Raw genomic sequence first — 22,971 nt, 5'->3', positions numbered from 1 at the left:
TTTCTCATATTCCTCTTTACGGTGGACGTTCGAACAAGTACATACAGCTCGACGTCCTGCGAGGCGTGCGTCGGTGCGCCTCCTCTTTGCAAGGCATGTGCGAGTTTGGTTCTTACAGTTTATTTTATTCCAGTGCTCCTGAGTGTGTGCAGGTGCTGGTGTCATATCACGGCGCCGCTCGGCGCCGTCTCGTACTCTGGAGTGTAACTCGAGACGTCATACCCTTGCACTCCAGGCAAGGACGGCTTCTTTGTCAGGTACGTGCCTGCCGCCCGACGTTTCCTGCTCACGCACTCAAGAGGCCCGAGCAATATCGCTTGCGACGTCAGGCGGTGATCGACACATCTTGTCCCTCCCACACGCGAACCAGGTCATTTCATGGATGCCGCCCATCCATATCGATGCCGACGATCTATATCGATGACGGAATCACGACGGCAGTGACATGTCTGTGTTTGCGAGCACGAGCTTAATGGGCCTGCCTGTGTTAGCGAGCGCGGGCTTGGTGAGTCGTGCCCGCCCTTGGCCGAGTTTCTTACCCATGGACGCGTCAATGCTGTAGGAGCACTTTGGAGATGCTACTCTCTCGCAGCACCTCCGGTGCACCGTCTTCGAGCTCCTCGCGTGCGCCCGCCTTGACGATCCCGACGCCTGTAGGCGCTTTTTTGGGACGCTACCTTCTCTTGATCTCGTCGGTGCTGTACTGGTCAGGTTCGGGTGAGACAACGGGAGTGTGAATGACGAGGAGAATGTGTTGTCGGCCGTTCCGGTGTCAAGAGCTACGGCGGGGGGATGTCGCCGACGAAGGCAGGGGGCGGGAGTGGGATCGTGCTGGTACCGTATATCGCGCCGCGACCCACGTCTTTTTCATTCGCCAGAAATCAATACTACATGCTAGTAAATCGGAAATATATTTCATACACTCGAAACCCTGCTTGCGTCCTGAGAAACTCCCCCGCCCACGCAATCAGTGTTCCACCTTTACACCGAGACTTGCGCGCGTCTCACTTCGCATCGTCATTAGGAATGTGCTCAACTTCCGTTGCACTCGGCAGGACATCATTCCAGCCAGGGTAGCCATCTTGGGCCCATCTGTTCCTTCCCGCCTCGCTCCTGACATCAAGGAAGTGCTTTATGGCAAGTATCATCTGCCACGCGCACACGTTCTTTGGCAAACCGCCCACACCCGTCGCCAAGCCCGTCATCGCCACTTTCGTGATGCGGTCCTCCGGTGCAGCGCGCTCGTTCCAGCGCTCCAGCTCCGTGAGCAAGCTCCACATAACATTGTACACGAGGTCCCGGTGCCAGTCTACTTCCGCGGGAAGACGCATGGTGGGACAGACGGCGAGGACGCGGCAGCGAGGGAAGCGCGGGTTCTTACGCAAGAGCGGAGGAAGCGGGACCAAAGTGCAAGACCCTGGGGGCGCAAGGCCGTAGTAGCGCTTCTTGATCGCCGCCTGAGCAGTGCGCGTGAGCACCATAATGTCATTCTTGGGCGACAGAGCCTCGGAGATGTAGTAATCGACGCTATCATTTTGGCAGCGATTCGACGGAATCCTTGCGTCAGAGGGGAACTGCGACTTACCCGCCATCCATGAGGCCGTACGAGTTCGCGGGCGATACGATGCAGTCGAAGAGAGAATTCGGGGGCTCAAGGTTCTGAAGAGTGCTCTGCACGACTGCGAAACGTGGTTGGTCTTCTGGAGATAGAAGCTGGGCAATGCGAGTCCGCCATTCTTCGCATAGAGTAGGACCGGTCGTTTTCTTATGCTTGGGCTCCATGAAGACGAAACTGATGTTCGACATATTGTGCTAGGTGCGAAGAGTATCTGCAGATGGCGCACGACCAGTGGGCATGTAATATCACCGGTGTACAAGAGAATGATAACTCACCCATACCACTTCGAAGTTGAGCCTGAGGTCAAACGATGAATCCAAATTTTACAATATAGGATCCGGCTTGTAGACACGACTTCGTAAGGCGTCACAATTACTTACCTGAGGCTCAGTTGGAGCGTGCTTGGTGACGGTGCCTCTCAGCTGCAGGAATTCCGAGTCCACTGTAGTCGCCATCATGTGACTGTGGCCACGGCCCGCGGCCCGCCTCGCGTGTGTCTAGTCTCAGGCACTGAGACAGTACTTGTAGACAACCTTCGTGCCTCTGGATATACGTGCCTCCCCCGGCAGAGTAGACACTCTACTTCGACCTTTGTGCCTTAGGATATCTGTGTCTGGCTTGCACCTTTACGGGTACAGACCTCAGACAGACTACCGGCTGTTCATCAGATTTTTCGGCAGACGCATACGCACAGCAGTCTCTATTTCTGTGTGTAGCAGCTAGATGCCCCCTGAAATGAATCATGTTCATGCTTGACGGTGACTTTTACGGGCCAAGATTCTGTTTCAGGCTTGTGTTTTGATTTTGAAATATTGCCGTATGTTTTGTCTCAGTGTTGTTTCTGTCCCGGCACGAATTTCAAACTTTCGAGCCGGCTCAACTGCGAAACTCGGATCTCTCTCATACGTCCGTTCTGCAGGATTACTCTGGTACCATTTTCACAAATATGGTGATCTTCTTGTTGTACAAGAAGTGACCAACATTGTAAAATCGTCGGATCGTGCATTTTCCAGCGGAATCTACGGTGCGTAGTCCATTCTCGCTATCTCCAGGGACGCGCCTGACGATGACCAGTCATTAAGACGTGTTTACTTCTTGCATTTCAATCGCATAGCGTGAGAACAGCGCTCAGTTTCCGCGCTGCAAACAATAAGGGTGCCTCCACGCACACCACCATGGTTTGACGATAATTATGGACACTCGTCCCGGCTGTAGCTTCGCTGTTGCAAACTCAACTTGTCTTCTGGCGCTCGTGCCTGCACAACTGACGATGCTGCCTTGTCCAGAAAAATATTGCGTGGTGCGTTTTTCATTATTTTCCTTGCAATCGCGAGGCGGGTCAAATAAGCATTGTACTGGAACCTTCGCGGGACTTACTCATCTTATCAGGCACGCGGCGAGCGTTAAGTCATCCGACGGAAAATCTTTGGTTATGGCTCGGATCTAGGGCGTGCACGGCTAATCCGCCTGCATACCGATCGTAATCAGCTTGGATTCTTCTTTCATTTTGCATGTTGGAGGTCCGGCTCTCAACGGGGCGGTGGACAATTTAATTTTCCTCCGTGTACACGTACAATGTTCAGGTAAAATACAGTATCACGCAAGTTGGACGAGCCAGTATACATGAACAAAAAATATTCCTCCAACCTGCGACGTTGTCACGTTGTCGGCAGCTGAGATTGGCTCGGTTGGTAGAATCGTCATGATATTCTGATCCCGCCTGCCTGTCATTGCGATGTGATGTTGAATCTAATACATATCCATATCCATTCATCACAGTCCTACTTGTCAAGTAAGCAAGGCTCGAGCAAGGCACTTCCAGTCGGCAGTGGGAGCACGGGTCTGAGGATATCCCACACGAGACGGCCCGCCGCGTGAACGAGGCTAATTTCATACTGCTGAAGAGCGCCACCACGCACATGAAAGCTGGTCGTACCTTGACCTTCTCTTCTGATATGTACCGCCAGGTACGGGCGTAGGAGGAGGACCTGAAGTTGTTGCAAGCCTTCCTGTTTGGGAACAAGACACTGTCCCGATAAGGCAGGTGAGGTATTCGTGCGGTAGCTATTCTGTTCAGCGCTATTTCTGGGTCATTGTTCTGTTTGCATCCAATATGTCCTCGACCGCACAGACATTACACCGTTCTGTTCCTTACCATCATCTTCCTGTCGCTTTTTCTCTAGAGTCTCACGCAGTTCCCCCTGGCTCGCAGGAACGAGCGGCACCTTTCTCTCCACTACTTAAACCCTTCCGTCGGCTCTACCGCTCTCTCACCTGCAGCGACGACCTTCTCGTCGACGTAGACTTTGGGTCTGAGCGGCTCCATATAATATTTGTAATAACTTCCAAGCTCATCATGGTCGCCTTCACATCCTTCGTCTTTGCGTCGCTGCTCGTCTCCTCGACATGGGGATTTCCTCTACTCTCGCGCTCGTATCCTGATGGAGTCCCAGCGCTCAGGTTGCCTCCAATCACGCACAAGGGCTTGTTTTGCTCCATTCCATTTGCTTCGTGGATGAACTTGTGTCCCCGTACAACATCGACTGTCAATTCGTTGACCACCCAAACCCCAATTGGGACTGCACAGGGTACATCGGATGTCGATGGTGCTGTTCGTTATGCGGTCAGGTATGGATCCGCAGAACGCTGGCAACAATCGGAGGTAGTAACAACGTGGGATTTCCCGTATGCTTTGTTCTCTCGTTGTGTCTTCTGGGAGCCTGTTTACAATCGTATTTCATAGTGCTGGGGCAGCTAATGCCTCGGGCCTTCCTCTGGCTTGCCCGCAGCCTAACGCTGCTGATTCGACCTTCTCAGAGGATTGCTTGGCCATGCTACTCTATGTCCCTGATTCTATTTCTTCTTCGAGTGGTGCGCCTACCATGGTGTGGTGAGTGCAGCTGCATCACTTTACTACTTGTGGGACTCAAAACCATGGAACATTCAGGATTCACGGCGGTTCCTTCATCAGCGGCTCAGCCACTGGCCCTGGCCTCGACGGATCCGCATTGGCGGCTGCTACTGGTTCTGTCGTTGCCGTGATCCAATACCGTCTAGGAGCAGTGAGTAGCTTTACTTATCTCAACTTTTCATAGAAACCTCATTGTATATGCAGTTGGGTTTCATGGCGCCTAGTGGCGAGACTAATCTTGCAGTTCTGGACGTCATGACGGCGCTCTCATTCTTGCAGAAAGTGGTCCCTAGTTTTGGAGGTTCCGCATCGAAGATAACCCTAGCGGGACAGAGCTCTGGTGCCAACATGATCAGAGCGCTTCTAGCCACTCCTTCTGCATCATCAATGTTCCAGTCTGCAATTCTTCAATCGGACCCGATGGTGAGGGCCTTGCTACAATGAGGCGCACGCTTGTTGACTCTAGCAATCCGCAGGACTACGGCTTTCTGAATACTACGCTCCAGGAGACACTGTTGTCAAACTTCGTGTCCAACATTGGCTGCAGTGACTCCGATAATTCTTGTATCAACTCACTGTCTCTCGATTCTATCTTGACCGCTCAGGGAAACACCATCACCTACAGTGCCAATAATTTGCCCGCGGCTGGTGCGGCAGAACCCATCCGGCCCGTAGTCGATGGAGAACTCATTACCACGACGTTGGACTCGACGACTCCCTTCCCCAGCGTCTCTAAACCAGTCCTCATCTCCAACGTTGTCGACGAGGCAGCAGTGACGATCTACGGGTCGTTCGGCAGTCCTGTGGAGTATTCAACGTATGATTATGTCGTCAACCTCACGTTCGGCGAGCCTCGCGCGCAGCGCCTCCTTGCGAATGAACTCTACGTCCCGCCTCCGACACCTGCGGACGGTGTGCAGGATGCACGGCCTATGCTGCAGATCCTCGGCACGGATCAGGTGTGGCGCTGTGCGACATGGACGTTTGCGCGGAACTGGGCTGCAAACGGCGGGCAGGCGTATGTCGGCATGTATATGGTCGGTGCGACGTATCCTGGCAACGAAGATTACTCCGTATGCACGGAGCCTGGTGCCGTTTGCCACCAGGATGACATCGAGATCGTGGTACGTCATTCTATACTCAACTCGTTCCTGATTAGCTAGCTTACTTTATTTCCGGTCCGATAGTTCGGCACCGTACCTAGCCCGACATCTGCACAGTCCGCACTGGTCACGGAGGTGCAAGCGCGTTACAGCGCGTTCTTGCACAATGGGAACCCCAACACTGGGTCATACGCAGAGTGGACTGCTGCCACTAGCGAAAATGTCACTGCGCTTGAGCTTGGCGGATCGGGTTCTTACCCCGTCGGTGCCTGCTATTTGGGATACTGGGGTGACTACGTGCCGTATGACTACCAGGTCTATGACATCTAGAGAAGAACCTCTCCAACACGGCACCTTAAAGTCTCGCCCCTCGTGCGCTTTCATTCGATCACATTCCGGCTTCACGACATATTTCTTCACGATGACACACGTTCTACTCTACTTCGACGGGTTACTGTTTTTTGGAACACCAATTCGCATATAATCAGTGAAGCATTTTCGCATTTTCGCATCTTCTCTTCGCTCTTGGGATTTTTTCGCACTTGCATACCAATTGTGTTTTCTTGCGGCTGTTTTACTGACCCCTTCTCTTGCTATCGCCACGCTTCACTGCCTTCTGTAGCACTACTCACGTCTCTCGAACTTTCGGTGCCTGTGCTTGCACTGCGCTTAACCTCTGTAGCATCTCAACGACCTTGTAGATGTCTTGATTACGATGTATTGTCATAGTTCCGCGTTTAATGCACATTGTTACGACTGGGTATCGAGGGAGAAACCAATACATCCCGATGGCAGTGGTTGACAAGGGCGCAGTCCAAGGCGGTTGTATACAGCATACAAGGCGACACTCAGAGTTTCGCTGTTTCCGCCTCAAACAAGTGCCCCTCAATCCCCGTAAATATGTCGAAGTTACGTTGTATCACAACTTCCGTTGCGGTCTGAAATCGCAGTAGTGTTAGCAACGCCTGAATTATGAAGGTGGAAATAAGGACTCACCCCTCCTGGTCCAAACTTCGCATGGCACCTGTGTAGGCGCCCCGGTTTCCCTCCACGCGTCTCGTCGCCTTCGTACGTCAAGATCGTGCGGCCTTCAGGGTCACGCTCAGGAAGCGGACGCGGATTGACGACCATCCTGCCAAACAGGCCGCGTGAGAGCGCACCGACACGCTCGCGCTGTGCCAGGGTATTCTCGCCACCCTGCAGGATGTCAGCGAGTGTGCTGAGAAGGTACATCTGCGGGGGCATCAGCACGATGCGCTGCGTGCGGCTCTCCTCGAGCGCGGTGCGCGGGTGCACGAACCGCGCGGCGATGACTTCTTGTCCGCCGTCTGGGGTAGGGAGCCGCTCTTGCTTACCTCCCGCGGAGAAGCCGGTGGAGGGTGCGCTTTGGAGGAACGCGACGTAGAACTGCGTGCGAAATCGTCTTCAGGGTGACAGTCAGTAAAAGACGGTTTAGAATGCATTTACACACAGTGTACACTACCTTGGTATCGTGGGCGGAGTGACCCACTGTGTGAACGGCAGGAGAGACGAGACGTCTGCAGTCAAACTGTGGTGGGAGAGAAAATCCCGAAATAGTCGTCGTTGAGAATGGATAGCCTCCCGGGCCTCGTCGAGCTCAGTGTCGCTCGGCAGCTTGAGCGAAGCAGACGACGCGAGCAGCAATCCCGCTTCTTCAAAAAGCTCTCTGATAGCGGTTATCTCGAGACTATCATCCTGCTGCGAATCATAATTTCCGCCTGGGAATACCTGAGACCTAATTGGCGTTCATGCTATGACAAGAATGATGTAGGGACATACGTGTGCACCTGCGAAGGACTGTGACTTAGGGTTCCGATGGACGAGCAATATTTCGTTTTGTGGGTTCACCACAATAACGCTAGCCGAACGTCTAGGGATCGCAGGGGTGCGTTTGGCTTCTCCTGGGGCCATGGTATTCTGCTTGAATGTGTGAGTGTGTAACGACCGACTCTCGCCCAAAGCCTGGCGCGAAGTTGTGCGGTAAGGGAGGTTCACTCGAAGGTGAATACGCATGCGGACTAGGAAGGCCAAACCCCGACAACAGGTTGCAGATCTTCTGTTCGTACTTTCGCAAGCTTGATCAGCAGGCCTAAGCAAGTTCAAGTTAGTCGCCAGCAAGCTGCTAAAGCTGAAGACATTCGCCATCCGCGGTCAGCTGAACATTGCCATGCCGCCGGAACCCTGTGGACGCCACAGTACGGGCCTTAGGCTTGAGAGAAATATCCAGCGCGACGTCAGTGCCAACATGCCAACACGAACTCTAAAGAGGCGCTAAATGAATGTTTATACATGTTTGAATTAAGAGATACATGGAATAAGCAGATCCGAAAGAGTGCAGTGTACTGGTTCAGACGCTGGGTGAGCATACTCAGTGCTTCCACTCTAGCCACTGCTTGTCCGAGTCCTTCTCGAAGGTACATCGCCGATCCACGACCTCTAGGACCTTCTCCCGCACGCCGGCCTTGCCTTTCTTGATGTCGTTGAACTTCTCCAGGAGGTCCTCGAGGTCGAGCGCGAACCCTCCGCTGGTCTTGTGGTTGCCCGCGACTAGCTGGCCAATCTCCTCCTCAGTCGGCAGCGCGAAGCGCATCGGGTCCATCAGCCTCGTGTGGTCTACGAGGTAATCTGGAGGTGTGATTCTCGGTGAGGTGCCATCCTCCGGGGTAAAAGCATTGAAGAACTCCTTCTCCACGAATTCGTCGTTCACGTCTTCCAGCTTCGATGGCAACCAGTCTGGACGGCCCTTAAGCTTTTCGACGAGCACCGCAGTCACGCCAGTGCGGAAGTCAGGGCTAACGCCGTGCTGGATAAACAAGATGAATATAGTCACGAGGACGGTCATCAAGAACGTTACTCACACAGAACGCGGAAGCGATATTCATCTCCATCTGCAGAGCCTCAAGAAGCGACATCGTCTTTCCCTTGCGGACGGCCGCAAGAGCGACCTTCAGACTCGTCGGACTACGCAGGTCCAACGCAGCCAGCGTATGCTTAGCCCACTCGGCCACCTCCTCATTCTCGCTTCCTTCCGCGAACGCCCTCAGGTCCCCCACAATTTCTTCAACCGAGTTGTGCCGGAATGCCTTGTCCAGCGCGATCCGCGTGTTGCCCACAAGTAAGCTGTTCAGTTGGCCAGGCTGTTGATCCGACCTACACTCCTCAAGGAGGATGTCGATCTGCGCGTACGTCGGGTCTTCAAAACCGGCCAGCCGCTCAAGCAGTCCGGGAATGCGCCGCGAAGGAATGAAATGTGTCGCAAAACCATGTTCGCTGACAGCCTCTGTTAGAAATTTGTGTAGCACGGCGAGAAGGAGCGGTCGACACTCACAAAACTGCCCTGCCTGAGATGGTTTCACCCGTCAATGACAGGTAGGTGCCAATTTCGCCGTCTATTCTTGAGAGGAAGTAGCTTGCGCCGACGTCGGGACAGTAACCAATCTTGGTTTCCGGCATGGCAAATACTGTGTTTTCAGTGGCGATCCTGAATGGGGCGTTCACCGACAATCCAACGCCCCCGCCCACTTCAAACAGAGAATAAGCGGGCTTCCAGCGGGTGACCACCATCACTTACTGGTAATTCCGTCCATGAACGCGATGTAAGGCTTCGGCATCGCGGCAAGGATGTAGTCCATCTCGAACCTGATGCAGATTGAATATCCGCAGAGCCTGCAGTGAACATCATACATACTCTCGGTGGAAGAAATCGACGGCCTTGGGGAGTGTTTCCACCTTCTTGGAATATTCGACAATGCCTGTGACCGTCTGTAAATCGTGCTAGATGGCAACGGAGAGAAAAGAAAAGTTGACAACTAAATTTGGAGACTTGGAAGTTATCATCAATCGTTCGTCTCGCATCCACATGCCGAGTTACAGCGAATTTTTCTCGTCAGCGAGCAATGTCCACAGCTCTCCCGCCCTCAGGTCCGGAGCTCCAGGGGAATTTGGAGAACTCAGAGAACTTGGAGCTTTTGGAAAGTAACAATCTCCGCACCGGTGCTCGATCACCTGCTGCAACATTTCATCTGCAACATTTGACCCGTATACCTTGCCCGAAACGGGGCATCTCCCTGATAGCAGGCAGAATCGCAAACTCGAGAGAAACGGAAACTTACGGGCGACGTCTCCACCCGCACAGAATGCACGTCCAACAGCTGTGCCTGCTACAACGCCAGTCAAATCACTGCGAGCCCATTCCTACCGTCAGATATTCATGAGAAGTTATATGGAACCGAAGGAAGAGTGCTTTCTCACCTCAATCTTTGGTCGCAGAATACTCAGCATGGTTTCATCCAGAGCATTCAATTTTTTGGGCCGATTGAGGATATATGCTCTCAGGGCACCATCTGATTTGAACAGCACCGGTGCCTGCAAGAATTATGAGAACCGAGGAAGTACCAGGAGCCGCTTGTTGACGTTACCTCCTCGACTGGTGCGCTAGACGTGGACATCAAATGCAGCCTGATCGCTTCAGTTCTCCGCGCCGCTGAGAGGCTACGCCGCGACATTGGCGCAAAATGAAAGCCCCTTGCGAAAGTGGGGCGTCGCAACAACATACGGCAGAGGAAGCAAGCCTGGGGATGTGCTGGCGGGCGTGAATTTGCCGAGTGACCCGGCCGACATCGCAGACGCGCCTTGACGTTCCACGTGATCACCGCAGCGCGACTCGGCTTGTATACTGTACAATCTCAATCTCAGGCTCAACGCTGAGCGCTGAGCGCTGAACCACCGTGACTCAAATCAATATTCTTCTAACCTCTCTTGTCCTTAGAAATCCAGTGCATCTGGCTGAATTATCGAGTACTTACGCGAATGGCAACGCAGGTGTTACCTGAAGTCGGCACGCGCTTGAACCATTTGGGATTTCTAGGGACTGTCAGATTCGTGGGAGCAGTAGGGAAGACCTCAGGCGTCTGGTTAGGTGTCGAATGGGACGACCCACAACGGGGGAAACACGATGGCGTGAAGGACGGGTCGCGTTACTTTACTTGCATGTAGGTTCGTTTGTTCAATCCACAGCTCGTATTCCCATAACTTCGTGGCAGAGTACCAAATTCCGGCTCTTTCATCAGACCATCTGCGGCCATCTCATATGGAACATCGTTCTTGACAGCCTTGGTATCAAAGTACGTGGAGCTGCCGCGAAATTCCGATGTTCTGGAGACTGTTGTATTGGGATCTTCCCATGGCGCGATAGAAGTAGAGGCCGTCGGTCTGGATAAGATTAGAGGAAATCTTGCCAATCTCGAACGGTTGCGGGAGGTGAGCTTGGATGATGAAGGAGTTTCATCTGCCGATCCACCTTGGGCGATTAGACGGACATGCCCAGGTAAGTGAATAATCTCCGCTCTAAACGACCGTCAAACAATGTTCGTCGAAATGCGTTATGTATGTCAGTCATCTGCTGCATGTTCGTCCAGACGAACAATTGCGCAATTTGTTTCTGATGTGTGTTCTCATGTTGAGCGCTACTCTCTTCGCAGGAATACGTGGACTTGACATGTCCAAGAACTTGATTCCCACTTGGGACATTGTCGCGTCGATAGTCACCGAGCTGCCCCTTCTTCAGAGGCTGGCACTCAAGTACGCACCGCCCGCGCGTCTCCCCGTCTACCGCGTCTTTACAAATCTCCCGTGGTAGCCAGAACCGACTGCGACCACCGCAGGACATCCACCTTGCGGCAGCCGCCTTTAGAGCCCTGCGCGAGCTGCAGCTGAGCTCGACTATGACTACCTGGGAAGAAATGCAAGAAGTGATCAGCTACATGCCTGCGCTCCGGCTGATCGAGATGGGGTACAACAACTTACAGGCGATACACACCGATCCGTCTGCAACGTCGGGTATCAACGCCACTTTGGAAGTTATCAATTTAGATAGCAACGCTATACGCAGCTGGTCCAATACATGTCAGGCTGTAGGACCGTACTCAGGGTAAGTGGTTGCACAGCGCATTTATCGATCGCTGAGAAAGGGGGACAGGCTGCAGCGCGTCGTATTAGGGTCGAATTGTATTGAAACCATTCCTCCTCTGGACACGCCAAAATCTCCTGTTGCCCATTTGAACCATATATCGTTCTCCTTCAACCTTCTGAATTCTTGGCGAGACATTGACACTTTAACACTGTGGTGTCCCCAGCTAGAGTCTTTGACACTTACGGGCAACCCCCTGGTAGAAGGTCCGATTTTACCTCGAGATGGTGAAATCGTAGTGCTTATAGCATGTCGTACCGCGCAGATCCGGTAACAGGCAAGAATGCGAGACAATTCGCTATTGCGAAGATACCTTCCTTACTGGTACTGGATGCAGCTGTGGTGCGTCCACATCTCGCACTCTGCTATCTCTAGCACTTATGTTTGTGTGCTAACTCCTCTTTTCCCAGATAACCGCGAAGGAACGAACAGACAGTGAATTGTTCTACATGTCACACATAGCAAAATTTGGACCAACAGACGAGAACGAGAGAGAACGAGAACATCCAAGATGGAGAGCACTCTGTCTTAGTACGTCCAGGATGATTATTCCGGTGTAAGTAGAGAGCAGTCTGTACTAATTGTGCACCATCGATGTTAGAACACGGCAAACCGGATAATGCGCCAGTCTCGGTTCAACAACGACAAGATACCCTCAGCAACCGTCTGATCGGTAAGCCAATCCTTTGTGTACTTGAATATGATTCCGACGTCCAACAGAAATTAATGTCCGCCAAATCACTGAACTGCCGACGAACGAGAAGTCAATGCCGAGGTCTCCAGATAGTGCCGATGCGACGCGTCTGCGTGTCCTGCCAAACATGTCTGTGCGGACGTTCCGCATGAAGGTCATCAAATCATTGAAGATCGCGAGAGCGCAGCACTCCTCCGTGCGGCTTTGGCTGAGCTTGATGAACGGAGATGTAGTGGAAATGGATAACGACACCAGTGATCTGGCGTGGTGGGGACTGGAAGACGGATCCACTATCGTCATGTACGTTGAATGAGGACGGAACGCCTTACGTATGGGTGTGTCAACGGATCACCTAGTGCACCGGACCATAGATTGACCGTCCAGCGAGTAGAGAACGTTGTGTTTGATAAGACCTTCCTTTCTCTACAGCGCCGATCGCTGCCATCTTGCAGACCGCAGTTGAGCCTATGCCTTCGCTATCACAGAATCAGGGACAAGAAATCCGTTGTTCTGTGGGATCATAGGCATGAACAGCGTGCAGTCAAGATGCGGAAATATTAATTCGAGATAACGGCACAAAGACAATGCATTCTCCCCTAGAGGGCCAAAAGAGTTCTTGGCAGACGATGCAAGTTAAGCATCTCTCCGCGGACTAGCAGGGGACGCGCGTCCACCCACGGCAAACACAAAATCCCGAGAGGCGCGCGAGGTTCAACCATACAGTAACATAAAGTGTGCGAGATTCCGTCACGATTTGAACTTCGAGCGAGCGCAATTTCAGCCAGGCCGCTACCAGCCCCCGTAGGTCGCTGTCCAATATCGAGAACCGCCCACGGACGAAGCAGTCCACCTTGGGTAAGAAATAACAAAACTCCGAGGTAGCCTAGTGTACTCGATCCTGTGCAACGAAGTACCATGCAAACTGCACAACGTAGACAGAGTGATCTTGAGCACGGGTCCACTGTCTTCCTTAGCGCTCACTAATGAGGATGAATTCCGAGAGAACGAAACTGTGGTGTAGGAATGGCGAGTAAGACGGGCTCACTTCGTTCAGATTTACTTGTATCCTGTAAAATTTGGAAACTGGTGAAACGGCCGCGAGAAGTAAGCATCTCAAAAGCAGCGGCAGGAATGGATGGTAGCGAGGAGAGAAGCTTGACTCACGGGACGGTCCTGCGCAAGTGGTACTTGCCCTGTCTCTCTAAGAGAAGATAAATATCATCGTTGAAATCGTTAATCACGTCCTGGGGGAGCGGTATTGCGACAGCACGGCAGGGAGTAGTGGATTCAGATGATGCTACGATTTGTGCTATAAAGTCAACCTGGATAGCTATCCAGCAAATCGATGATGACAATAAAGCCAAGTCCGAAGAATCTGCTGCTAAGTTCGACCTCAGTTCGCGAAGCAACAGATGTGAAGGAGTATCATCCCGCTGCGACGAATCACGTACTGGAGGTCAAGAAGTTAGCCACGCTCCGAAGACACTCTGCGTACACCCGGTGCGTAGAACTGCAGCCGGTCCCACCCATGCATGTTGATGCCGGAGCTGGATAGTGTGTGCAAATTCGCCATTAACATGGGAGATCAACCTCGAGGTCCAAGGGGAGGTAACCTGTCCTTGCATTTGCAAGTAGCCGCACCCACTCGTCACTACGCACTGATCGGGCCAGGAGAGTCCCCAACAAGTATACGTGACGCTGCAGGGTGGTTCAGCGTCAGGCTCCCATAGGGTGTCCAATGCAGGCTCCATGAAGGTCTTGTGCGCATCTCGCCAACTGTCGACGAACCGAGCGCATACGACATCTTCAACGTTCGAGACGGCGATATCCGTTCGACCTGGATTCCATGTAAGTGTCACTCCGTGCCACCTGCATGTGTGTAGCCGTCTGTATGCAATTTGACACGTAATCTACAACAAAAATAGCGATTGCAACATAGATGAAACGATCCCCAACTATCCCACTGAGAGCACTTCCTCCAGATGATCCCGTACGAGCCAACCGAAATTCTTGCACGTAGCAACAGCACCAACAGCGCCCAACGCCCAGGGAATGACATTGAGCATCAGCGGATTTTGATAAACGCCTCAAGGTACGCAGGCCACCATTGAACAGAAAGGTATGCATCCACAAACGCCCATATTGTCGCATTGACCTCAAAAGCGCCCAGCATCCAGCCTATCCTTGTCTTTGTACGGCACTGCCTCGAAGAGCGCCGCCCACTCGTTTCAAGCGACGTTGAGAACCTTCGGACTTGAACAACACTCAAAGGTCTTGCCGTAGTATTCGGACCTAATGCGTCGGTCCAACGACTTGCACGGACATCACGGGCCTCGAGAACCACGACGAATCCTGAGGCCAGGAACGAAACACCAACGCGGGATAACCCTTCCACAAGTACACGACTCCGGTGCGATACAACGAACTCAACCTATCGAGAGCATGTCCAACAACGATTTTGGGAGAACCTTTCGTGGTCCACTGATGCAACGGACGATACCCGGACAGCATGGCCTCCTCAGCGCGTCCAACCGCTATCTCCATTCGAATGCCTCGGGGGCCTGTCGTCGTAGCGGTCATCCTTCTCGTCCCGTCGGCGGTCGTCCCTACGCTTATCGACGTCGTCCCTGCGACGATCATAATAAGGGTCAGGGCCTCTTCGGTCATCATAATAGCCTCCTCGCCGGTCATCGTACCCTGCAGGCCGTCTATCATCCACATCCTTCTTAGGAGGGGGAGACCTGGGGGGTCGACGATCGTCGTAGTCGGCGCGGCGAGGAGGGGATCGGGACCGCTCTCGGCGATAGGTAGCACGATCGTCTCTACCATAACGATCGTCTCTTCCGTAGCGATCGTCACGGCGGTCGTCACGACGAGTGTCGCGACGATAGTTGTCAGGACCAGAACGCTGATAAGCAGCTGTGAGTATGGCGATAACGAATGACATATGCACGCTTACCTCGGGGTCCAAGGAGACACGGACGGCCTGACCACGAAGATCCTTGCCGTCGAGCTCCTTGACAGCTCGCTCAGCATCCTCCCGCGAAAGGTATTCGAGGATTCTGTAGCGGCGTCAACAACGATATCGACAAGAAAGGTGACACTGACCCATCGCCAGGGTTGTCGCGGTCGATGTCGGCATACGACACACTTCCAGCTTCGCGACCGAAATCTTTCAGGTCCTATCGGAGGAAGGGCATTGTCAGGGTCCATCCAGTCAGAGGCCAATAGCGGTCAGGAAAAATGGTCCGATCCAACGTGATCCAACAAACGAAGCTAGAAGCATGCCACTGTGATATGGGTCCCATGTCCTCGTGCCACGTAGGAATTCGAAGCCGAGGCAGACGACCAGAGAAAGGTGAAAGTCGGATGTCATACCTGCCAGCTCGTGTCACGGGAGATTCCAGAGACAGTTAGACGGAAACCAGGGGGACGTTTGGCACGAGGAGCACGTTCGGACTCGTATGGATCCCTACGGGGACGGCTCTCCTTCGCAAATTCAACAACGATGCTTCGTGAGAAGTCAGCAACCTCCAGAACAACAATGAATAGTATCAAGCAAGCATACTTGGCACCCATGAAGGGCTTGCCATTGAAGTGATGCACAGCATCCTCAGCATCCCTCGAGCTCTCGAACTCGACGAAGCCAAAGCCAGTCATCACGCGGCAGTCGACGATGCGACCATAGCCGTCGAAGAATTTAGAGACATCCTCTGCACGGGAATCGGGGGGCAGTCCTAACAAAAACAACGCGATTCAGAACCTCTGGCTTGAAATAGGAGGTGAACAACATTACTGCCGAGATAAAGTCTTCTAGCCATAGTGGGGGTAAAGACGAGAGAGAGAGAGTTCAGAATTCTGGCTGAGTTCGAACGGTTGAAATGCAACCGCAGCGGTGGCCCGTGCGCACGCAGCGTGGGGAATTGCCTTTTGGGGAAAGCAGCGGAGACTGGGACGGCATCGTTGGACGGGAGTCTGGTTGCTGGCGTGGGAGTTGTTCCAATTGGGTGCTGCGCGTGACTTCCTTACACACGCTCCTTCCGCGGAAGCGTGACGAAACGCTCAAGTACTTCGGCTGCTCGGTCTATCTGATAACTTCACTTTGTGGTCGCTCCCTCCTGCTTACCGCCCACCATGTTGTCCAGAGTGTCGACAAAAGCGACAAGGGCCGTGTCGCGCGCTGCCCTCGGTGCCGCGTCCAGGCTGGCGGTGGCGAGGGAGGCTCGCCGAACCTTAGTGCAGCCTTCAGGTGCCGACCGGGCGAGCGTCGTCGATGTACCCTCCACCTACGAGGACCATTTCACACCACGAGCAGGTACGTTTGACCTCTTATTCCATGCTTGGATTTACTCGAACAATGTTGGTGCCATTGCAGATATGCTTGGCTTCAAGGTTGAGATGCCTCGCCGTGAAGGCGCCGTGGGAGCACAGGCACGGCCCATTTACCTCGACATGCAGGTTTGTCGCTGTATCTCTTCATCCTCAGGCTGGCTCTCATTCATGTGTACAGGCTACGACGCCCGTAGATCCGCGGGTCCTCGATGCGATGCTCCCTTACCTCACCGACCAGTACGGCAATCCCCACAGTCGCACACACGCATATGGTTGGGAAGCTGAAAAGGCCGTTGAGGACGCACGCAAGGTAGGCGCGCAACGCAGTCGGATTTTGTGCGGACGATTGATTGTTATTGCATAGCACGTAGCAGATCTCATCGGCGCAGACCCGAAAGATATCGTGTTTACTTCAGGTGCAACGGAGACAAACAACATGTCCATTAAGGGTGTTGCTCGTTTCCACAAGGATCGCAAAAAGCACGTTATCACCACTCAAACAGTGCGTTTCAACCGCTATTTTTCGATCTACCGTATTGCTCACACCGGCTCGGTTCAGGAGCACAAGTGTGTGCTCGATTCATGCCGCAAGCTGCAGGAGGAAGGTTTTGACGTGACCTACCTTCCCGTCCAACACAACGGCGTCATCGATCTCGCCGAGCTCGAGGCCGCCATCCGCCCCGACACCTCCCTGGTGTCAGTCATGACAGTGAACAACGAGACCGGCGTCATCCAACCGATGAGAGAGATCGGCGCTTTGGTTCGCAAGCACCGTGGTGTATACCTCCACACGGATGCTGCACAGGCGGCCGGCAAAATACCACTGGACGTGAATGAGATGAACGTCGACCTCATGAGTATGTCGGGACATAAGATCTATGGCCCCAAGGGCGTCGGTGCTGCATATGTCCGCCGGCGTCCCAGGGTCAGACTCGAGCCGATTATCAATGGTGGTGGACAGGAGAGGGGGCTGCGCAGCGGCACACTACCAGCCGCCCTCGTCGTGGGCATGGGCGAGGCTGCACGGATCGCTAAGCAAGAGATGGCGGTGAGTATCCTTCCTTACAGGTCCGTCAATGACATCGTACACGATTCTTTTTGGGATGTGAGCTTTGCGGCGATGTCTGGTCCATCGTAGCAACCGACTGAAAGAAGACCCATCGTGCAGGGATACTGAGTTCTGGTTTCATTGCTCCTTTGGCGTCGATCCACATGATACTGATCTTTCTCGATCTGCAGAGGGATCATGCCCGTATAACTGAACTTTCCAACCGCCTCATCACCAGCATCAACACTCAAGTGGATCACGTCGTGCGGAACGGCGATGTTCACGGTTACCCAGGCTGCGTGAATCTCAGTTTCGCGTACGTTGAGGGAGAGTCTCTCCTGATGGCACTCAAGGTATAATTTTCGAGTTCGTTCTTGGTGATGTCGAAGGCTGATTGATATCAACGTAGGATGTTGCCCTTTCCTCCGGCAGTGCTTGTACATCAGCTTCGCTGGAGCCATCATATGTCCTCCGCGCGCTTGGTAAGATCTATGCTGATCGAAGATGACCCAGTTTACTGATGTTGTCGTAGGTGCCGCCGAGGACATGGCACATTCCTCATTGCGGTTCGGTATCGGCCGCTTCACGACGGAGGCGGAGATTGATTTTGTCGTCGCGAAGATCGTGTCGGTGGTCCAGAAACTGCGCGACATGAGGTACGCCGTCCCGACCAACACTCTTGACCACTAATTGACTACGTTTGTTCCAGCCCGCTGTGGGAGATGGTACAGGAGGGTATCGATATCAACGCCATCAACTGGGCCCAACATTGAGGACATGGCCGTGGGGATGTATGTGAGGGATGTTTCGTATGTTGCTTTGCCGATTTGCCTATCACCACCTGACTGCTTCGCTTTCTCCGCATCCTATTTCGCTATATCCAATGTACTTTCACGTATGTCACGTATGTAATGAGTCTGGGTGCCGGTGAGTTATCGGCATCAGTGCAGGTACTGTGACAGCCGGTGCTCTTTCTGTTGGTGACGGATCGTCCGTCTAGGTAGCTTTGGTCATGAATGCGGAACGGACCACGATGAATATATGTTTAACGCACATAGTGCTATAGGGCTAAGCAATGCCTGATGAACGTGCAATTCCCGCAAGGTATCGTACAACAGACTACTCGACAGGCACAGTATTACAACGTGCAATTTCACCCCCGGTCAATACAGCGCAACTAACAATGACCAACATGATATCGTACAACTGACTCTGACCAGCATGATCCTTTACAACTACTCTGTCACCATGGTATTGTGCAACAGTGACGCAGATGTGAAATCATCAAATATGAGCAAGAAACTTGCAGCACGGAGAGGGAGCATCACAGAAAGTAGAGTTGTCTGCTCAGAGCCGACTCCTTGAACGCTGACTTCCACTTGGCCAGATCAAATTCTCGGGAAGCATCGCTCGAAGACGACGAATTCTCCTCCAAGTGCAGGTTCTGGTCGGGATGGAAGTGGTATGCTGCACGTGAACAGACCCGCTTTCCAAAGAGTAAGTATGTTCCTAGAAAGACAATAAATTGACTTACATCTGCATCTGCGGAGATAGTATTAGAATGGGAATCTCAACACGTAATGAAAGGACACACAGTATACTGGGGCAGGGATAGACACTGCGCGCGTAGCACTGGCATATACATGGCAGAGCAAATACGAAACCTGCTGAAGACTTTCGGAAATTTCAAAAACTGGTTTCTGGCTGTACAAAATATCTTACTGTTGTAGACCGAGACTTGTCTCATTCTGCAGAACAATGTAGTGTGCAGGCCGGCTTGCTATTCCGGAGTCAATTAAACTGACAGGAATACTGATGAGCATGTACTTACTGCCTATTATCCCACTATGGGACTGTAGGTAGAAGTCTTTGTAGTGCTCGCTGAATAATTCCGTGTTTGTGACTTGATCCTCAACCACAAAGCCTGTGGGACAATTGCCAGACTTATCACTGTCATGACTACAGAAGGTTAGTGATAAATTATGAGAATAAACAGATAACTTACGGATTCTGCGGAAAGAACCGAATATGATGTCTGTAACATTGGGATCAGTTCATAAAAGAACATAGAAAGAGGAGATTACCTCTTGCCAACCACAATGAAGATTAACTGTGGATTATCAGGAGCACTTCGCTGTATACCACTTCTTGTTGCAGCATGCATAATCCCCTCTATTGCAGTGTTCAATGCATCTATACCTTATGTCAGTTCATCTGTTAGTATATCTACAGATGAAAAACATACTCCTAATATATCCAATCTCTTCATTAAACACTTTCTCAAATTCACCTTCAGAAACCCCATCCCGATAGAACAGGATTGTCTTAGGTAACTGAGACCGCTTGCGAAAGTTATACCACTCCTGTAGTGCAACCTGTTCTCGGATATCAGTAACTTCAGCAACCACTGAATAATATATATAATCTTACCAACATCATATTCTCCAAATCTTTTATAATCTCATGACGTGGTTCCTGGAGTCGCATCTGAGATCTATAAACTGACATGCTTGGTGTCATAGATGCCACTAGGCTTGCAATAGATGGCCTATTGAATATACCAGGTCCAGGATGACTAACATCAGCACCTATAAAAATCAATGAATCACAATAGTTATGCAACTATTATAATATAATACACACCAACAACCATAGTGCTAGCAAGAAATTGTTTTGCATCTGGAGATACAAACACTGAATTGATACCTCCAATCTTAGCATTGATCCTATAAATCAGTAATTCAGTACTTCAGACTAATTTACAAGCAAATTAAAAAGAAAACATACTTAAGTGCAACATTATTGCAATATTGATCTCCCGCTGTCTCAAATTTGCCAACACGCTATATAGATATTAATATCTATAAATGAATTAATCAAGTATAAGAACTTACCACACACTGTGTTGACACTCCACGAAAGACATCCCCCCAATACTTCACCTGAGCCCGAACTTCTGCAGCATTCTGAGGTAGAATGACAAGTATAAAATCAACTTTCTTAGGTTGAACATTTGAGTTCTGAAGTGCAAGTTCTCCTGCTCTTTCAAGAGTCTGCAACTTTTCAGTCATTGACTAGCAAGCATAAGAAATAATAACTTGCCTTCTTCACCTCTGCAGGATTACCATATTCAATAGGTGGTGATGACAAATGAACATCTATTTTCATAATTAGATGCATATTCTTACACAAAAAGCCAGATACTTACGTGTTCCTGTAATGAGAAGTCCATAGTATCTTGCATTATTCCACACAGATAAATGACATACCAAGTTTAGTCAGATTTGCATACAGTTTAGATACAAACGTCTCAACCACATGGGGAGGTACATTTTCAAAGCATGCCACTGCCCAACACCTAATTGCTTCAGGTGCAAAGAATTGCTTTCGTACAATATTCCACGACCCTGTTTTCTTGTTAATAGTCTGAACATACATTAATTTGTAACCAAGGACAATGAAAAATGTATACACACCACAGTTTCATTCCTACCATATTCAATTGGTGGTGATTCAAGGAGTCGTCCATTGACTTGGATAGGACTTGTACTAATTTCCATGCCAGCCTCCTGCATGCTCAGTGACACCTTATAGTCCAGTGCCTATAATGTAATATGAGACTATAGGAACTGCATTCCTTGTCTGACATCACTCACATCCCCTTTAGTTGCATCTCCAATTGCCTTCAGCTTGTCTGCAGGTGCCTGTGTTGCAAACTTGATAAACGCAGTCTGCTGAGACACAGAAAGCTTCTTTCGATAAATTTGACCCTCAACGACATTGCACACTTCTGCTGGAAAAACCGCAGTCTTCCCTATCCTGACACCAAAAAGATTGGGGTTCCGGACGCGATAGTTGTGTTGCTGGAGAAAGTGATTCTATCCATTCCGGAGATCAACACAATGGATGTAATTTAATGCATTGAGCGATACCTTAACAGTCGTAGTCACGCCATCTTTCTCAAACCGGTATTCTCCTGCCTGAGGTACCAAACCGCTGATTGCACGGGCTCGTCGTTGTGCTGAGGACCTTTGCGGCTGTGTAACTACAACGAGCACACCCTTGAGAAATTGTTCCAACTTCCTCATATTTGATGATTTCAAGTTCTCAAGTTCCCGCAAATTGTGTATATCAAGGTATTTCATGGCCAAGGCGGTCAGCGGACCATCATTGTACCTAGGTAAAATCATGAGAAAGAACATGAAGTCACAACTAGAAGCCTACACTGCAGCCGTTGACGTGTCGACGTTGATCAATAGCCTGCCAAGAACTGGACGAACGCTCCTGCAACAGTGCCGATGAATATCTATAGCAAGCCGGGCAGAATCAGACACGCACTGGAAAAAACCCCTCCATGCTTTCAGGCCTCTATCTAATTCACGCTCACCCGTGCGAACATAAAATGACCGAGCATCAGCAAGGAAGCCATGACGCCTAATATGACTCGAGTCAAAATGCGAATCTATACGAGTCTATGCAGATGATTTAGCACATACAAATTGGCTTCCTGGCGAACAATAAGTTGCACCAGGTTAACAGCCATCGAGCTCGTATGAGGAGTGAAGCCTCCTTTGCGAGTTAAGTTGAGAATGTCCCTGGTGCACCTTGGCTTCAATAGTAGCATATCAATAATCACCAAGATACGTACGTTGGATCGATCATAGCCGTCTTCTTCAGCTTGACGACAAAATGCCCGCGATTCGCATTGAGACCCATGTGAACGGCATACTAAGGAGCTTGTCAAAAAAATATTCATAGGATATGGAAGTCCTACTTGCCTCTCCAGATGGAATATCCGCCGCAACAAAGAGATTTGCCCTGCCATCGTACACTACTCTTGCACCTCCGAGGACCGTTACATGATCAGTCTGCAATTTTTGAATAATCTCGTGAGCACGGCGAGGAGGAAATGGTTCCGTGCGCTCCGGCTGGGCTCTGTTCATGATCACTGCAGCATATCAAGTGAATCACCTAAGACGTGCTAATGCTAATCCACTGATACTTACACACTGATAACAAAAGCCCGTCAGGATGTGCGCACAGGGACTGATGAGCTGATCTGCACGTACCATCATAATGCATGTATCGCTTGCGGGGTGCGCGGGTCACCTGGAACGAGTTGGTGATGGCAATCATCTGAGTCGACATTGTGAAAGAGGACAATAATGCGTAGGCACTACGGTGAAGTTTGCCAAGGCCTGAGAATGTACGAGGTGAACCGTGCCTTCCAACTCAACGCGGCTGCTGTAATTTCGGCTTCTACCGAACCACGCATC

The 22,971-nt window shown here is 51.3% G+C and overlaps 8 protein-coding genes across 8 annotated transcripts; 3 read left to right on the top strand and 5 right to left on the bottom strand.

Annotated features, from left to right (window-relative positions):
• Positions 1-1,004: 1,004 nt before the first annotated feature.
• SCP_0400690 (macro domain-like protein) lies at positions 1,005-1,806 on the bottom strand (the record flags this gene model as incomplete). The annotated part of the gene is made up of 2 exons (XM_027756810.1): positions 1,005-1,527; positions 1,586-1,806. The coding sequence occupies 2 exons, from the start codon at positions 1,804-1,806 to the stop codon at positions 1,005-1,007; spliced, it is 744 nt and encodes a 247-aa protein (XP_027612611.1).
• A 2,168-nt stretch (positions 1,807-3,974) lies between these two features.
• On the top strand, positions 3,975-5,962 carry SCP_0400680 (predicted protein; the record flags this gene model as incomplete). The annotated part of the gene is made up of 6 exons (XM_027756809.1): positions 3,975-4,303; positions 4,362-4,508; positions 4,566-4,680; positions 4,734-4,952; positions 5,006-5,653; positions 5,717-5,962. 6 exons carry the CDS (start codon positions 3,975-3,977, stop codon positions 5,960-5,962), a joined length of 1,704 nt encoding a protein of 567 aa, XP_027612610.1.
• A 518-nt stretch (positions 5,963-6,480) lies between these two features.
• SCP_0400670 (hypothetical protein) lies at positions 6,481-7,564 on the bottom strand (the record flags this gene model as incomplete). The annotated part of the gene is made up of 4 exons (XM_027756808.1): positions 6,481-6,570; positions 6,629-7,055; positions 7,116-7,381; positions 7,433-7,564. The coding sequence occupies 4 exons, from the start codon at positions 7,562-7,564 to the stop codon at positions 6,481-6,483; spliced, it is 915 nt and encodes a 304-aa protein (XP_027612609.1).
• A 457-nt stretch (positions 7,565-8,021) lies between these two features.
• SCP_0400660 (3-hydroxyisobutyryl-CoA hydrolase, mitochondrial) lies at positions 8,022-10,158 on the bottom strand (the record flags this gene model as incomplete). Its single annotated transcript, XM_027756807.1, has 8 exons — positions 8,022-8,456; positions 8,512-8,923; positions 8,982-9,174; positions 9,225-9,292; positions 9,342-9,405; positions 9,766-9,847; positions 9,905-10,018; positions 10,072-10,158. The coding sequence occupies 8 exons, from the start codon at positions 10,156-10,158 to the stop codon at positions 8,022-8,024; spliced, it is 1,455 nt and encodes a 484-aa protein (XP_027612608.1).
• A 304-nt stretch (positions 10,159-10,462) lies between these two features.
• Positions 10,463-12,628, top strand: SCP_0400650 (RNI-like protein; the record flags this gene model as incomplete). Its single annotated transcript, XM_027756806.1, has 9 exons — positions 10,463-10,644; positions 10,696-10,979; positions 11,134-11,233; positions 11,292-11,582; positions 11,631-11,827; positions 11,887-11,963; positions 12,032-12,152; positions 12,223-12,294; positions 12,342-12,628. The coding sequence occupies 9 exons, from the start codon at positions 10,463-10,465 to the stop codon at positions 12,626-12,628; spliced, it is 1,611 nt and encodes a 536-aa protein (XP_027612607.1).
• Positions 12,629-14,833: 2,205 nt separating this feature from the next.
• On the bottom strand, positions 14,834-16,136 carry SCP_0400640 (hypothetical protein; the record flags this gene model as incomplete). Its single annotated transcript, XM_027756805.1, has 5 exons — positions 14,834-15,223; positions 15,275-15,377; positions 15,424-15,497; positions 15,694-16,052; positions 16,112-16,136. The coding sequence occupies 5 exons, from the start codon at positions 16,134-16,136 to the stop codon at positions 14,834-14,836; spliced, it is 951 nt and encodes a 316-aa protein (XP_027612606.1).
• A 313-nt stretch (positions 16,137-16,449) lies between these two features.
• SCP_0400630 (Cysteine desulfurase, mitochondrial) lies at positions 16,450-18,468 on the top strand (the record flags this gene model as incomplete). Its single annotated transcript, XM_027756804.1, has 9 exons — positions 16,450-16,630; positions 16,691-16,773; positions 16,826-16,957; positions 17,012-17,149; positions 17,207-17,695; positions 17,887-18,048; positions 18,105-18,177; positions 18,228-18,351; positions 18,405-18,468. The coding sequence occupies 9 exons, from the start codon at positions 16,450-16,452 to the stop codon at positions 18,466-18,468; spliced, it is 1,446 nt and encodes a 481-aa protein (XP_027612605.1).
• A 551-nt stretch (positions 18,469-19,019) lies between these two features.
• Positions 19,020-22,843, bottom strand: SCP_0400620 (Protein argonaute; the record flags this gene model as incomplete). The annotated part of the gene is made up of 24 exons (XM_027756803.1): positions 19,020-19,181; positions 19,230-19,237; positions 19,290-19,369; positions 19,418-19,475; positions 19,527-19,654; positions 19,701-19,730; positions 19,780-19,888; positions 19,941-20,070; positions 20,126-20,283; positions 20,339-20,421; positions 20,483-20,538; positions 20,590-20,748; positions 20,798-20,853; positions 20,904-20,909; positions 20,965-21,121; positions 21,172-21,297; positions 21,352-21,573; positions 21,628-21,871; positions 21,920-21,979; positions 22,034-22,129; positions 22,192-22,290; positions 22,344-22,423; positions 22,474-22,630; positions 22,812-22,843. The coding sequence occupies 24 exons, from the start codon at positions 22,841-22,843 to the stop codon at positions 19,020-19,022; spliced, it is 2,496 nt and encodes an 831-aa protein (XP_027612604.1).
• Between the last annotated feature and the right edge of the window lie 128 nt (positions 22,844-22,971).

This window comes from Sparassis crispa, assembly GCF_003851025.1.
Source record: "Sparassis crispa DNA, contig_000003F, whole genome shotgun sequence".
NCBI lineage: Eukaryota > Fungi > Basidiomycota > Agaricomycetes > Polyporales > Sparassidaceae > Sparassis > Sparassis crispa.
This window is presented reverse-complemented; position numbering and strand designations above follow the sequence as displayed.